The 17,520-nt window shown below is 39.1% G+C and overlaps 1 protein-coding gene across 5 annotated transcripts in view; it reads left to right on the top strand.

Moving 5' to 3' along the window:
- sgcd (sarcoglycan, delta (dystrophin-associated glycoprotein)) overlaps positions 1–15,911 on the top strand; it is a 284,743-nt gene extending 268,832 nt beyond the window's left edge. For 3 of the 5 annotated variants that reach the window (XR_013190496.1, XR_013190497.1, XR_013190494.1), the window contains exons 7-9: positions 8,406–8,529; positions 11,745–15,142; positions 15,194–15,911. Coding sequence is in view for 2 of the 5 variants with exons in the window: in XM_077196702.1 (XP_077052817.1) it covers positions 8,406–8,529; positions 11,745–11,921 (301 nt within the window). In the remaining 3 variants the exon portion in view is untranslated. Of the gene's footprint in view, positions 1–8,405; positions 8,530–10,017; positions 10,073–11,744 lie in introns of all 5 variants that reach the window. The other 2 variants (XM_077196712.1, XM_077196702.1) reach the window with 2 other exon arrangements.
- The last annotated feature ends 1,609 nt before the right edge of the window (positions 15,912–17,520 follow it).

The raw sequence follows: 17,520 nt of genomic DNA, 5'->3' as shown, positions 1-17,520 counted from the left end.
ATAAAAGTTGGGAAGGCAGTGAGTATAAATGGAGAAAGAGGCATACAGTGTAACAATAGGCCATAAAACACATTTTATAGTGTGCATGAAATATAACAAGAGCGCTTCTGTGGTATCTCTTATCTTTACTGTTCAACAGCCATGTCCGTTCTACTTTCGCAGCTTAAGGAGGCAGTACTTATTTAAAGATATGCGCTTGGTCATGGAATCGAGCTTGCCGCTCATGACCCGTTGGTCATCACTCCAATCAGAGTTGAAAAGAGTCCAGAACTGTCTTGCTGAGCACCATTGAGGCCTGTATTTCTGGGGGTAATTGGGTGGATGCTGTGCACCGTGCGCAGGGTCACACCACCCGTGGGTCCTTTCATTATCATTGAATAATGAAATTAATCATTGAATACTGGGAATAATAAGCTTAGCCAATGGCGCGATGGAAAATTGTAACAGCAAGTTTGAAATAGTCCTCAGTGAGAGTGTAAGGCTGTAAAAAGCTAAATGTATGGAAATTAGTGGCACTGCTGAAAACTGATGGAGACACCTGTTTACCCTGTCTGCACTGTTGTTGTTGTTGTTGTTGTTTTTTTGTTTTTTTTTTAGGTTTGCTGGTTCGTACAGGACCTGAGAGAAACACATTTTGACTAAAATGCATAAAACTTGTAACTTGTAAAAAAAATGTCATTGCTAGAAGCAATGTTGTCATTAGGTGTGAGCAGGCTAAGCCAGTATGCTATAAAAACACAACTAACTATTAAATTGTGCATTATTAGGAAAGTAAATATAGGCTTAATACGATTTAAAAGGGAGAAGAAAACATGTTTCATATATTTTGTTGTTTACATGTGCATCCAGTCAAAAATTGTAGTATTATGGCGTAAATTTATAAGACACATGGTAGATTCCAACATCGACATGAACGGAAACCATTAACAAAAGAAATTATGAAACATAAGCACCAGCCAAGCAAATGCCTTTTAGTTAAATGGGAATGCTAACTGTTAATGCTAACCAATGATTTAGGAATTTACATTTGGAATAGACTTCTATGAAAAGACGTATTTCATGTGGTCAGAAATATTGTTTAATTAACACCACTGAATCAAGCTGAATGCAGGTGGCACCAACAAATTTAAGGTAGCTCCTTAATTAAGGTAGCTCCCAGGTTTACAGTCACATAGTTAGAGCGCCGTGCTACTGTTCAAGCTACTGTACAGGTTTATTGGAACTCTTCTTCTGTTTCTCTTTCTTTGCAGCTGCATTTGTAGGCTATATGGGCTGTAGTCCCTTGGCTGAGTAGAAAACATGCAGGTTGTGTTGCCTTTGTCCTAATATATCTCTCAAACCTAGAGGGGGTAAATTAGATTTTCCCTTTGTTTTTCTACCTGCGACAAATTAGTCAACTCCCTTTTATCCCTGGTAGGGGCGACTGCCATGCACCAACCTAATGTCACCTAATCTGCTTAAATGTCCTATTTGACAGCTCCTGTTTTTGCACCACCTCCCTGTGAATACCGATATCACGCAGATGCTGACTGTTTGAAATTCATAAGGTTGAATGCCGGGTTCAGGATAATGAAGGATGCTTTCATGTTTCATCAAGCTAATGATCCTAATTTTAAGTTGATGTGTACCGTTTAAACTCCCAAATAGCTTTCATATGAGGCGTAACCATTTTAAAAACTTTTAATGCATCTTGGCTATTTTTGAAATAAAACGTTTTTTTAAGTGATATTTCAATTAAATCTCTACTGAGCTAGGTCTCCTCATCTTCCCTATTGTTATTAGTAATTTGCATCAGATTGGCCCTTCACATCTTTTCACTTCTTACTTTCGCTTCGCCTACTAACATGATGATCAGATCTCTTATACAGCTCATTAACTAGCAGGTCATTGTGTTGTATCATGTGGGTTTTTCATAAAAAAACGTGTTATTTTTTTTAAGAAATGATTTTTATCTTTTGCAATTTAAATATAATATACAGACATACTATTTTATTATTATAGAATAAAACATATTTTATAAATATAGCTAAACAATCATTTATTATATAGTAGAATTATGTTTTATTACATATTTTATTGTAAAACAATAATTTTGTTAAAATATAATGTTCTATATTATAAATATATTTATAACATTTTATTTATATTTCAAAAACATTAAAAATATATATTTTTTATCACTGTTCCACATGAGTATTTTAAATACTCGACTGTTTCATCTTGCATTATTTAACTAAATGTCCTTTTTTTATTGAAAAAAAACTTTTTCGAACAAGAGAGAGGTTGGAAGAAGTCATTAATTACAATATCTGTGGGGCAAAACAATTGTTTACTCATAACTGTGGGTATGTCAACAAAAAGGCCCAGTTTACTGTAAACATGGTACTAAGTTTTGGTCGATCGGATCACATGTGGACGTCACTAAATGCAGGTGTAAACGGGGTCTAAAATGTTTTGAGCTTGTCCACTTTCTGCCACTTCTAGAGGTAGTTGAAAGTTGAAAACGCATTAGACTGGATTGCTTTCGTAGTGTAAACGCTCATGTGGTCAAATGCATTCAAACAGCCACAAAAGACCGCCCTAAAGCGCTAACATTATGGGAAGAGTGCCAGACAGACGGGATTTAAACTTTGTCAGCTGTAGATCCAAATTTGAATGAAGACGAAAAACGTACCAAGCACAATGTTCTCTCAGAATTCATGATTTCTAAGCGTCCGGCGTGATCTTGCAACTGTCTGAGCAGAAATGAAAGCTGGAGCTCTCCATATGTTTCTCATTTTTCTCCGGTCTCATATGTAAATTGTGCAAGCTTATTTTGTTCATTAGATCGAAAGATCGGGAAAAAACACATACATTTACCCACCTATAAAGACATCAGGAAAGAAGCGGTTGAAAGTGGACAAAAGAGACGGATTAAAACACAAGGTGTAAACGGGAATGTGTCCCTCGTCTACTTGTGATCCGATCCACCAAAACACATCTTAATACCAGGCGTAAACAGGGCCAAAAGGCCAAAGTGTGTTAAATTAATGTATCTTTTAGAAATAATGGTGGAAGTGTTATCTTTTTAGTTCCCTTTCAAGGGAACTCGAGCTGCGTTTGAGACGCAGTGGGAACGCTCTTCGTGATTACGTCGTGAAGCACGTGTAAAATCAGTCCAATGGAAGCCCACTACGACATAGGTGACGTCATAGACCAGGAAACTATAAAGCAACCCTGAAATCAGACCGCGATAGCTTCTGCACCTTCAGCAAGCGCTCTCTGTATATCTGTCCTTGTCTATTTATTGTTGTCTGTCAAGCCCAATATATCTATCATTATTATGGCGAGCAAGCAAGATTATAGACGGTGTGTTGTTCCCTGCCCTCGTTATATACGGGTGGGGACACACACATCAGCTTTGTGTTGCTTGTTTGGGAGTGGAGCATGCTCAGTCAGTCCTCGAGGGGGCTGATTGTGAGAATTGTATGAGTCTATCTATGAAGACGCTCCGCTCTCGCCTATCGTTCTTTGAGGAGGACGGTATGGTTTGCGCTCCCCGCGCGGATCCCGCTGTTGCCTAGACACGGCGGCGACTCGCATTTTGGGGTTCGAAATCGGATCTGAGTGCGTGGGTTGGGACGGGCCCCGCCCTAACTCAGCTTTCACCTGCAGATCCAGTGTGCTGCGATTTCCAGTTCTGAGGAATTGGTATCGTTAGTGTTTTGTTAAGAAAAAGTGAACAAAACAAATAAAAATATTAAGAAAAAGGCAGATGTTTGATTTTTCAATAAATAGGCAGCTCATAACTCTGTTGAATAAAGAGGAGCTTTTAAAAGGAGGCTTTTCTAATGCTGTTGCTAGTTAAATATTTACTGGACAGCTGAACATTATGAGAGTGAAAATAAAAAGAGTTTATTAGATGTTTCTCAGCCTCCTCGTGGGGACTACTGGTTTTTCCCTATCTCCACACTGAGGTGTCAAGATCGTGGAATAAACCGGTTTCTATTTTATGTGTTTAATACCCAAACGTCTAACTAGAGTAATGTTATGGGTATTAAGTATCATGGTATGACAGTGCCTTGGATTATAGCAACTAGGGGTTAAGTGTCTTGCTCAGGGACACATTGGTGTCTCACAGTGGATTTGAACCCGGGTCTCTCACACCAAAAGCATGTGTCTTATCCACTGCGCCATCACCACCCATAATAAATAAATTTTTTTAGGCAGTACTGGTGGGTAAAGTATTTAAGGACATAGATGAATGTGAGGATGTCAGCATTGACTCTATTCGAGAATATATATATATAAATATATATATGTTTATATGTATACGTTTTTCTGATATAAAAATAAAGAAAAAGAAAGATAAAAATGTCTGTTCTTCTGGACGCTCCGCTTTCAAGAAAACTAAACCTTTCACCGGCGTTCCAGAGGTTTCTTCCTCACCAATCTATGTTCCTGAAACTGACATAGAGTACAAAGAAGAAGACCTGATGCCGAGGCTATCAGGCTTCCAAGGGTGGTCCCCTCCGGGGTAGGGACGGTTTTGAGAAATCGTTTCTCCTCGGCGCCCTCTGGGGTGCGACTCTCTGAGGAGGGTCGCAGCGCTGCCAGTTCGGTTGTTCCCTGCCGGTTCGCCTTTCAGGGCACCGAGGTGTCAGCGTCCCCATACGATCCTCCGAGGAGGGTCGTAGAGCAGTCAGTTCGGTCTCCCTGCCGGATCGCCGTTTCAGGGTGCCGAGGTGCCTGCTTTTTCCCAGGATCCTCCGAGGAGGGTCGTAGGAACTAAGCTAGTTAGAGGTAGGCAAGATCTGAGGACTGTCGTCATCTCTAATAAAGCTTAGACAAGAACTCCTGTCGAATGAAAAAAAAAAGAGGGACGGTTTTGAGAAATCGTTTCTCGTAACGGCGCCCTCTGGGGTGCGACTCTCTGAGGAGGGTCGCAGCGCTGCCAGTTTGGTTGTTCCCTGCCGGTTCGCCGCTTCAGGGCGCCGAGGTGTCAGCGTCCCCGTGCAATCCTCTGAGGAGGGTTGTAGAATGGTCAGTTTGGTTGTTCCCTGCCGGTTCGCCACTTCAGGGCACCGAAATGGTTGTTCAATCAAATCCAGAGGCCAGTCTCGAGAGACTGGTTCCCTTATCGGAATTTCTGGCAGCGTGGAAACTTCTGCCAAATATTTCTCTATGGGTCCTGCACATAATAGAAAAGGGTTACAGAATTCAGCTCGGTTCTCGTCCGCCCAGATTAGAAGGAGTCCTCCCCACGGTGGTGGACTCACAGCAGGCTCTGGTAATGGAGCAAGAAGTACTGACACTTCTTCGAAAGGGAGCTATAGAAAGGGTTTCTCCTCCCAGCAGAGAGTCAGGGTTTTACAGCCGTTACTTCATTGTTCCAAAGAAGGATGGAGGGCTGCGTCCTATTCTAGACCTGCGCCAGTTAAACAGCAGGGTTCAGAAACTCAAGTTCAGAATGCTTACACTCAAACAGATTGTATCACAGATTCAGTCCGAGGACTGGTTTGTCACAATAGACTTGAAGGACGCGTACTTCCATGTATCTATCCATCCTCATCACAGGAGGTTCCTGAGGTTCGCTTTCGGGGGCGAAGCATACCTATATCGGGTTCTTCCATTTGGCCTAGGTTTTTTTCTCCCCGCACTTTTACAAAATGCGTGGATGCAGCTCTGGCTCCGTTGAGACTCCAGGGCGTCCGCGTATTAAATTACATCGATGATTGGTTGATTTTAGCTCAGTCAGAGCAGGTGGCAGTTCAGCATCGAGATGCTGTTCTGTCCCACATAAAGAGTTTGGGGTTGCGGCTAAACACCAAAAAGAGTGTGCTCCTCCCTGCTCAGAGGACCACTTGTCTAGGTGTAATTTGGGATTCGACCACAATGCAGGCACGCCTGTCTCCTGCTCGTATTTCTGCGATTCTCACAGCCGCAAAGAATGTGAAACTAGGCCAGTCACTCACTGTGAAACAGTTTCAGAGACTGTTGGGTCTCATGGCAGCTGCGTCCAACGTTATTACTTTTGGCCTTCTGTACATGATACCCCTGCAGTGGTGGCTCAGGACCAAGGGGTTTCTCCGAGGGGAAATCCGTTCCGCAAGATCAAGGTCACGCGGCCATGCCTTCGTGCCTTGGCCTTGTGGAAGAAACCTTGGTTCCTCGCCCAGGGCCCAGTGTTGGGGGCTCCTTGTCGACGCGTCACGCTTTCGACGGATGCTTCCCTCACGGGATGGGGGGCGGTCATGAGTGGCCGCTCGGCGCAAGATCTGTGGCAGGACCATCAATGTTCCTGGCACATAAATCGTTTAGAGTTGATGGCGGTATTTCTAGCACTCAAATATTTCCTGCCAGACCTGAGAGGCCATCACGTGTTGGTCCGCACAGACAACACTTCGGTGGTCTCCTATATCAACCATCAGGGGGGTCTGAGGTCACGTCACCTTTGCAAATTGGCCCATCAGATCCTCCTATGGGCCCAGGGGAAGTTACTGTCGCTCAAGGCGGTATATATTCCGGGGCGTCAGAATGTGGGAGCAGATATTCTGTTGAGACAGGGGCTGAGGCCCGGGGAGTGGAGACTTCACCCAGAAGTGGTGGAGTTCCTGTGGGAAAAGTTCGGTCGTGCTCAGGTAGACCTTTTCGCATCATCAGATTCAACCCATTGTCCCATGTGGTTCTCTCTAACGCACCCAGCTCCTCTCGGTCTGGATGCTATGTTGCAGGTGTGGCCGAGGCTGCACCTGTAAGCCTTTCCCCCGATATCTTTGCTTCCGGGGGTTCTGGAGAGGGTTCGCCGAGAAGGGGCTCGTCTGCTTCTAGTAGCCCCTTATTGGCCGACCCGAGTTTGGTTCTCGGACTTGGTGTCTCTTCTGGACGGCTCCCCCTTGGAGATCCCAATCAGGGTGGACCTCCTGTCTCAGGCCGGGGGCACGATACGGAGTTGTGGAAACTCAGGGAGACCGGTCTTTCGACCGATGTTGTAGAAACCATTCTTCAATCCAGAGCTCCTTCCACGAGAAGGCTGTATGCGCTAAAATGGAAACTTTTCACCACGTGGTGTGTTGAACGTCAGTTAGATCCTGTTAACTGCCCTGTTGGTTCAGTTCTTGATTTTCTGCAAGACCGTTTCTCGGCCAGGTTATCTCCTTCCACCCTAAAGGTTTACGTGGCGGCTATATCTGCCTACCACACCCCTCTGGGGGGTACTTCTATTGGGAGAAACCCTCTAATTACTCGCTTTCTCCGTGGTACCCTGAGGTTGAGACCTGCACTGCACGCTAGAGCACCGGCTTGGGACTTGGCCATTGTACTCGAGGGTCTGGCTTTAGCTCCCTTCGAACCCATCGAGGAGGTTTCTGAAAAGTTCCTCACTCTAAAGACTTTATTTCTCCTTGCTATCTCATCTATCAAGAGAATTGGTGATTTACATGCTTTGTCGGTTGCTCCTTCATGTCTGGAATTTGCACCTGGTATGGTGAAGGCATTTCTCTATCCCAGGCCGGGTTATATTCCTAAGGTCCCACTGAATGTTGGGGGCCCAATAGTGCTGCAGGCCTTCTTTCCTCCACCCTTTAATACCCCTGACCAGGAACAGCTTAACCTGTTATGTCCAGTCCGGGCTTTAGATGCCTACGTTCACAGAGCTGCCCTGTGGCGTAAATCTGAGCAACTATTTGTTTGGTTTGGGTCACTCAAGAGAGGATGCCCTGCATCTAAGCAGGTTATGAGTAAATGGATAGTCGAGGCTATTTCATTGGCTTATGAAGCGGCCGGACAGCCTTCACCTATGGCTGTGTGGGCCCATTCTACCCGGAGTATGGCGCTGCGTTTGCCTGCCATACTTCCTGCATGCCAGGAAGTCGACTGATCGACTTGCTTCAGGTTTTTCAGAAGCTATCGCGGTTTGATTTCAGGGTTGCTTTATAGTTTCCTGGTCTATGACGTCACCTATGTCGTAGCGGGCTTCCATTGGACTGATTTTACACGTGCTTCACGACGTAATCACGCAGAGCGTTCCCACCGCGTCTCAAACGCAGCGTCTCGTTCCCTATCAGGGAACCAGGGTTACATACGTAACCTGAGACGTTTTGTTTTGATCTCTTGTCTATACAGAAATTGACTTGTAAAATAATTATAAACACAATATAATTCCCAAAGTGTCTTGATTAACATCTGAATGTTGAACTGAATGTTCCATAATTCTCATATTATACACTCTGGATATTCTCAAAACTCTTTCAATTACATTTGGTGATAAAAATGAGGTGGCATAAATTGCATTCCCTCCAGAGAATAATGAACTTTGAAGTACTAAAGTCTCATCAGCTTCATTGCAGTAACATTTTGGGCCATTTTGATCTGATTTGAAGGTCTTATTTAAAACGACATTGTATTTTGTGATGTCTTCTGCTCAGGCTGGAGTCTCCCACGCGTTCGCTTTACATGGAGGCACCTAAAGGAGTGAAAATAGAAGCAGACGCAGGGGATTTCCAAGCGACCTGTAGGAGCGATTTACGCCTGGAGTCAAAAGATGGAGAGGTAACTGTCCTTCATTCTGTGCTGGGAGTCCTGATGCTGTAGTTAATGTCTGTGTTGTGACACCTCCATCTGCTATTAATTGTCATCAAAACAAACACTCCATCTACATCCATATGTCCCCTTCTCATCTTCAGAGGGAAGCAGACGTTTAGTTAAACATTCATGCTGTAATACAATATGTATGACTCAAATATCTGTGGTTTTATTGTACAAACTGGTAATGTGTTGATACGTGAGCTGTTGGTGGTCTTTTAAGAGATACAGTTGGAATCTGTTTACGGGAATTGTAATGAATTTTAAATCATTAGCATGTTTTTAAATAAATCAAACTAAAATGCAATATATGTTCTTGAAAACTAAGTTAAAACTCCAATTCCAAAGACCTACACACACAAAGCAAGAATGATTTTCCCAATTAGGGAATGATTTCAAAAGTGGAGAGAATCATTAAGGCATGGAAAAGTCATAATTAGGGGAGAGCACAAATAACTGTAATCTGTGGAGGTCCATTTTCAGCTTCAGACTACATTAATAAAGTGGTTATGACTTTATTTGTCATAATTGCAACTTTATATCTCACAGCTGCAAAATTATTTCTCATAATTGGGACTTTATATTTCAGTGTGACATTATTTTACATTTTATTTCATAATTACCCGTTTTATTTTTGTACTATGAAGCTGAAATGTGCTTCCACTTGCCTGATAAGTATGGAAGCACAAATCAAAAAATTAATTCTTGCAAATTGACAGACAATTTCAGACATAGATATTTAACAAATGTTTGAATGAGTAAAAATATAACCTCATTTTGTTATTTTCAGTGAACATGTTTGCATGCACCATCATAATGCACTTTAAATATCTTTATATTAATTGCATAAAAATATTTTTTTTCTTGATTGCTCTCTGATATCACTAATACAGCCCATCTTTCATAGTTTTAAAATATGTTTAGCGTTTGAGGAGGTTGTGCCTTGACTAAAATAACCATGCACAGATAAAATATAATTATATTCACAATACATACATTTTCTCATTTTTATTTACATTTATCATTCGATTTAAATTTGTATACTTCTATTTTATTGTATCAAGTTATAAATTGAATTGTCCCAGGTAATATCTGGTAACATGCCAAAGCCGTGGGGGAAAAATTTCAGAGCTTTACCAGAAACATTTTTTGAATAAATAGGCAGTGTCACAATTATCCATGCTTTCGCAAAAAAACAAAAAACAAAAAAAAGAATAGGAACTAATGCAGAAATTTCTAAAAGAGTGATGGGGGACATGTCCGCCATTTATAATAATTGGTACGCCCATGGGTTTTGCCATTTGACTTTCAGATTGATAGATAAATGAGTCCCAGTGAGGTCAGGGACTGAGCTTGAATCAGCTCTCATAGTTTCAGGTTATGCTTTCTTGACTTTCTATCGTCTGTTTCATATTCCACTCCAGTACCCCTCAGCTGTCGCTCTTTTTTTACCAGACACCTCCTCCGGCCCGACTGGCCCCTTGACAGTTCCACCACAATTAGACTGGAGGTTTGCACATTAGCCACCACAGAGGGATGGGGGAAAGCCCTCCCTCACTCGAATTTGCTCAGTAGCAGATGTCTAGGGAAGTCAGCTGAGACCCCTACTTAAAAAGTGTTTCAGGTCATTTGACGGGAATGCTTCCTTGAGGCTGTCAGTAATGACTCTTCTTACCTTTTTATACCTTGACTAGCTCTTCTCCCAGCCTTGGTAATGCATGCTTTCTCAAGGGTCCCATGAAAAATAGAAAGTGAGAAATGAGAAAGGAGCAGCTCGGGTAAAGGGCTAAAAGTGTGTCTAAGCGAGACTTACTGGAGTGCTTATGTCACTGAAACTGCTACGATTGGTTGGATGTAGGAGGTTAGAGGACTTGACTTGGATGAACAGACTGCGAGATGGAATATTTTGTTCAATAAAATGACAATGTTGGTCTTTTTGGGCCTACAATTTGAGAGTTCTAAAGAGAAAAATAAACATGGAACTAATCTTTACTATAATAGAAGGCACTTTCTATGAACATTATTATCTAACATTAAATTAATGTAGTGTGAAATGTGTCTAGTTTTAAGCACATCAAATTTCCGTATATCTCTTAAGATCGGGATTTTGGCTTGTTCACCTCATAGGTCTTGACCTTCTCTGCTGTATCCAACAATTAAAGTCATACAGTAACAATGTCATAAAATCATGTCGACATGCACTACTAGTACAAAGTTTTGAATAATTTCGGTATGGCTTCTGTTTTTGAAAGAAGTCTCTAATTCTCACCAAGGCTGCATTTTATTTGATTAGAAATACAGTAAAAAAATGTAATTTTGTGAAATATTATTACAATTTAAATGTATCAAATGTGACAGTAAAGACATTTTAAAATGTTACAAAAGATTTCCATTTTTAAAAAATGCTGTTCTTTTGAACTTTCTATTAATCCTAATTTTCCAGCAAAAACAGTTTTCAACATTGAAAATAATAAGAGTCATTATTAACAATTGAGTACCAATTATAGTTCATAATAATTGAGCAGCAAATCAGCATATCACAATGATTTCTGAAAGATCATGTGACACTGAAGACTGGAGTAATGATGCTGAAAATTAAGCTTTGCGTCACTGTAATAAATGACATCTTAAGATATATTGAAATAGAAATTTGTTTTAAATTGTAAAAATATTTCACAATATAACTGTTTTACTGTATTTTGATCAAATAAATGTAGCCATTCAGAAACATTAAAAAAAAATCCAAACTTTTAACATTATGATAATGATATTCATTGTAGTAAAATATTTTTAAGTATTGTCATTTTATTAACAAAAGCTATCATTTTAATTAACAATTTTTTCCCCTTTAATTTATGGAAAATTCAAGTGTATCTCTGACTATAAACCACCATAAGGTCTCAAAGTAACTTATTATTTCATTTTGATGTTGATTTAAATGTTTATTGCTATAAAATAAAATAAATCCTACTTTTAGACATGTCTCAAGTTTTGGTAAGAGGCTTTAAAAAGTAATATTAAAACAAAGAATGTACAATAAAGGCATCAGAGATTGACAATAAAGGACATTGTACCTTGTTCATGGAAAGTGACATAAACCGATTGAAGTTATGTTTATTTAAAATATCTATAATGTGAAACAATGAAATAAACTTCAGATCCTCTCCTTTCTCTCTCTTTAGATCACCTTGGATGCCAGGAAAATCAAGCTCTTACGTCTGCCGGAGGGAAAAGCCCCCTCCCCCTCTGGAACTAGACAGACTGTCTTTGAGGTGTGTGTCTGTCCCAACGGAAAACTCTTCTTATCACAAGCAGGAACTGGCTCCACTTGCCAGATCAGCAGCAACTTATGCCTCTAGATACACACAAACTCACTTCCACACACACACACACACACACACACACACACACACACACACACACACACACACACACACACACACACACACACACACACACACACACACAGACGCACACACTACATTACATTCATACATACAGAGGACTCGTTCCTCTTGAAGAATCCAACGTTGACAAGAACCGAAAAAGGATTTCCTCAAGATTTGTGAAAATACTTTGTAAAACAATGTCTGAACCAGAAACTTTCAAGGTGATCACCAGAAAACCATTCGACACATCATTAAAGTCGCGCATACCTCGCTTTTCCTCATTAGCGTCCTCTTTTTCAATCAGAATCAATATATGTTTTGCTGAGGAAAGTACAGTGGGTGCTTTATCTTGCATACGCCACATAAATGCGACAGTTTTCTTTTGTTTTGAGGTCAAAACTATTTGTAACATCTCATTTTGTATTATTACTCAAGTCCTACATTGATAGTCCTCCATGTGGGATGCCTCTCATGATGGTGATCACCTGAACCAAAACTGTGCTTGCATTGGGATGGAACCCATGCACCCACTCTGTTCAAAAAGGAGAACAGCACCTGTGCCTTAATACAATGCACTCGTGGCAAGAAGCACACCCCACTGACTTTTATTTAGAAAAGGAGACATGCATTTAAGTTACTTGCTTTTTGCTCCCACAGATCAACTTTTTTAATTGCATAAAAAATGTTGAGAAACCCAGTGACCCCAAACTCAGCCGTTGTGCGCTGATTTCCACTTTACTTTGGAAAGGTGAAGAGAACATTTCGGGTTTTTGTTTAAAATTCTGTTGTTTTTGGCTTGGCACGGAATGAAGAAAAGTTGAGTTGGGAGAAATACTTTCTTGATGTGTGGATGTTTTAACTGTTTTTGTGTGAGTTAAGCCTGACTTTTGTTCTTTCTCTATAACTGAACACTAAAATGTGCTAAACAAACCGAGACACCCAAACCAAAAAGCAAAGCTGTCATGTAAAACAAAGCTCTTGAAAATGAATTGAAAGTTCACACTTCCCAATTCCCAAGACTGAAAGAGGAATTTGGCTAATTTTGTTTTTGTTTTTATACTGTACATACACTACCGTTCAGAAGTTTCTTTTTTTTTTTTTTTTTGGTCTCACTTTATAGGAAGGGTCTTTAACTGCTATATGTACTAATACATAAATTAATAATTTGATACAATGCATGCACTCATTCTGTACACACATGTTTTGACATTATACTTTTTTTAAAATACCTGCATGTAATTATATCTATAATTACACATTTGACCTTTTCTTTACATCGTAACACCCTTAAACCTACGCATACCACCAAACTCATCCCTAACTTTACCTGTAACCCACCTCAATACAGCAAAAGTGTTTTGCAATACAACATCAACACAATAAGTACATTGTAAGCACATTGAAAGTTTACATACAGTAAAATAAAGTGATAATTGTTAGGTACAGTGTACTTCCCAACGGAAATACTGAGTAATATAAGGTAACAACATGGGTTAAGGATAGGTTTAGTGGTAGGTCCAGGGTTAGTTCCTAATTATTACCCAGTTAGTGTCATTACTTATTACTACAATAAATGCATAGTATGTATATACGAAACAGGACGGTAAAATAAAGGGTATCACTTTATTTTAAGGTGACATAGTTACACATTACTACATGTACTTACTATAGTAATAACAGTCAATTATGCATAATTAGAGGTAATTAACCCTAAACCAAACCCTAACCATTACTCAATAGCAAGTGCATGTAGTTAATTAATATAACATAATTGAGTAAGTACAATGTAACTACATCACCTTAAAATAAAGGGTTACACTTTATTTTAAGGTGTCTTAGTTACACTGTAATTATACATTCAAGTATTGATATATGCTTAAATTATAGTTATTACTATAGTAACTACTTATAATATTCACAACAATGACACTGTAAAATAAAGTGTAAGCAAATAAAGTGCAACCATAATTATTTTTTGATGGAAGTACATGGTAGTTAAAGACAGACTAATATAAAGTGTGACCTAATGTAATATAACTGTTTACAACTATTCATGATATCATACAATGCATTAGAAGATGCATTGCAAAGCATAGTGAATGCATTAAAAATACTTTTATAATGCATTATATATAAAAAGTTTCAAATAAAGTGTTACCAAAAAAAAATCTTACAGACCCTTAGTGAAGTTTTGAACGGTAGCTTGTATACAATATAGTATACACCATATGCCAGAATGCAAATGCAAAAGACACATTCGCTGCGTCCGAAATCGAATACTTCCCTTCTATATAGTATGCGAAAAACAGTGCGGCAAACGAGTAGTATGTCTGAATTCATAGTATTCAAAATCAGAAGACCTACTACTTCCGGAAAGATTCTGAAGTGTGCATTCGCTGGACACTTTACTATTCCATGAGGCCATGGGAGAGGATTTATGAATGGAAGTGAAGTGACGCAACTGATGCTGGTAGTTCACGTGACGGTGACAACATGGCGGATGTACAGCAGTACATACTACCCATATTCATACTATATGATACATACTTTTTTAATGGTTGCAAAGTAAGTTTAAATTCAAATATAGTACCTACTCAGACAGTATATGATTTCGGACGCATTGATTGTTCTTAATGTAGATCCCAACTGACCCTATATGAAACATTGAATCCTGTCTCTTGTATAATTACATTTCACACTCCAATGGGTTATATTCCACTGAAATATGAAGAAAAAAAATCCTGTGATATAAAGTGGTTCTCACTGTAATTCATTGCCACTTGCCCACTATATCTGAAGCAATGAGGAGTGACAGCTGTGATCATTGCGTTTAAATTAACATCCAATTAACATACTAAATTATATGGGTAGTGAAAGGAGACAGGAACACAGGGAACTCTGTAGGGTACAACACAACATCACAGAAGGGCTTAATCATATTCTTTCTCTTTTGATTTTTCAGGAGAATTTGAAATTTGGTAGTGTGTGTGTGTGTGTGTGTGTGTGTGTGTGTGTGTGTGTGTGTGTGTGTGTGTGTGTGTGTGTGTGTGTGTGTGTGTGTGTGTGTGTGTGTGTGTGTGTGTGTGTGTGTGTGTGTGTGTGTGCTTGATTGCTATTGTAATAAACTCTTGTTTGACACTAAAAGACGGACACGAGTGCCATAATTGAATGAGCAAAAACATTACGTGTATGTTACGTTTGTTTGAACTTTCCCCTGTACTGAACGACTCAACTAAAAGCAGGACTTTAGGACGGATACTTCTGTTGTTTGTTGTGCTCATTATATTGTTTGATGAATTTTTGTGCTGAATAAAGGTTTTAATCTATAGCCATTTGAGTGTTCAGGAAAAGTTATAGCATTTAGTTTCATCTCTTCTCCCAGACGTTACTTCAGAACAACGTGTATGTACGATTTTGTACGAGGAGCACAAAATGTTTCATATATTTTTTGATAATAAAACAACACATCAGCTCTAGCGTAACCTAGCTTTCAATGTGTGACAGCTATATTGGATGAGTCTCCCTCATGTATACATTTGTGTAAATAAAATTGAGAATTTGATTACATAAATAGCTAATATTGCAAGACTAAATGCCTTCAGTTGAAGCTGGGGCTCACTTTTTTTTTGTTTTCTTCAAAATGGTGTGCAGAATTTGATCCTGTATTTGGTTGCCACTTTGCAGAAATTCAGTGACATTAAACTTTTGTTTGACATTTTGTGATGACTGGAAACTGTTTTTTTTTTCTTTCTTTTCTTTTTTTTCTTTTCCTTTTTGAGGTAACAATGATAAAAATCCTCGCATATTCTATGCAAAGCATACGTGGTTGTAGAGAGAAATTTATTGATGCAAAAGAAATGTCAGCTGTCTATATTAAATTTATTAAACTTAATGTATACGGTTTGTATTTATGAATTGATTTGCAAGATAAACTGAACCAATAAACTTGACAAAAGAAAATATGGATAAGGGCCAATTTCTCTAGGTTAAAAACGTATTAACATTTGCTTAGGAATCTTGGTTACACTATCGATGTTGTTACAGTGTAATTACACAAATAAGTACTGAGTAATATTTGTTAGCGCATTTATAGGGTAAAAGTTAGAGTTTAGGTTAGGGTTAACTTATGCATAAAGTTACTATTACCTTAAATTAAACTGTTACTGGAATCTTTACTAGTATATACTGGAAATATCCACAATTTACAGTATTCATACGCAGTTTTCTGGAACACTTAATTCTAGTTGGTCAATCACTGCATCATTCAGCAGTAATATATGTGTATATGTATATTACAATGTATGTGTGTATAATATATATATATATAATATATATATATATATATATATATATATATATATATATATATATATATATATATATTAGGGGTGGGCCGTTATCGGCGTTAACGTGCTGCGTTAACGTGAGACTCTTATCGGGCGATAAAAAAAAAATATCGCCGTTAATCTATATTCTCAAAGTTGGGATGGGATCATAAAATAGCTTTTTCGAATATCGTTATATTTTCGCGCAAATCGCGCAGCAGGGTATTTTCCTGTCAGGGACACAAGGTGTATACTTTTACATGTTACGTTGGGCGACGTTCCTCTCTTTACTTTACATGTTGTTAAATGAGTTTATTCCAAGCGCGCTGTATCTTTTTAATGGGCATGAGCGATGCACAATTTACAAATGAATCACTCTTTTGGGTCGATTCTGTTCAAAGACTTCATCAAACAAGTTGGCAGTTCTGTCTAAATCGGTTCGCGAATCAGTTCAGTTCAGTTCCTCATGCACTGAATCACTGAAGCGCGTTCAATCACACTCGACTCGGAGTCGTAACAGGAAGATTTAAGAACATCAAGAGCTACAGTTTAGTCTAGTGAAAGCAAATCTGCAAATGGATCATATTTTTGCCAGCGATGAAGATCTTTATTACTTGAACCACTTCGTAAGCTGTCTGTGATTGATTCCGAAGGACGATACATTCGATTTAATTTCATTCAGGTAACGTTAATACATTTTACAACCAAACAGATTATTACGCCACGATAGCACTACTTAAAAGTATGACATTATCCGTTGGACATATACATTAATTTATAGGCTACAAAAAAAACCTGCTTCAGAGCGTCGGCGCACTGTCAAAGGTTAACAGGTTTAAGGTACAGTTTATGAAATGAACACCCGCCATCCCGCGGTAATGTGTGTGCATTGCGCAGGGGCATAGTCACACGAATAGTTTACATTGATTGAAACTAATTTGTTTAAAAGGGAGGAGGCTATTGCCGGTAAAGGCAGGTTCACATAAAATCATTATGACATATGACATTATTTTTTGATCTAACGAGCATCTGGTTTGGCGATGCAAAAACGGGCTATGTCGTGCTTATTTTTTTTCTTCTTCCAATTAGTCTACTATGTTAAAAAAACGACGAAAACATGTTACTTGTTCAATTAATAAACAGTTTGTTTGATGACAAATCGCTAAAGATGAAATTGGCCTCCCTTTCTGTCATTGTAATTGTGCGTTTTATTTATTTATTTTATTTTATTATTTTTTTGAATG

Source organism: Siphateles boraxobius, unplaced genomic scaffold (genome assembly GCF_051911475.1).
Source record: "Siphateles boraxobius isolate OS27281-9 unplaced genomic scaffold, OSU_SipBor_1 11, whole genome shotgun sequence".
NCBI lineage: Eukaryota > Metazoa > Chordata > Actinopteri > Cypriniformes > Leuciscidae > Siphateles > Siphateles boraxobius.
The sequence above is the reverse complement of the archived record's forward strand: the minus strand, read 5'-3'. Positions and strand labels throughout refer to the sequence as shown.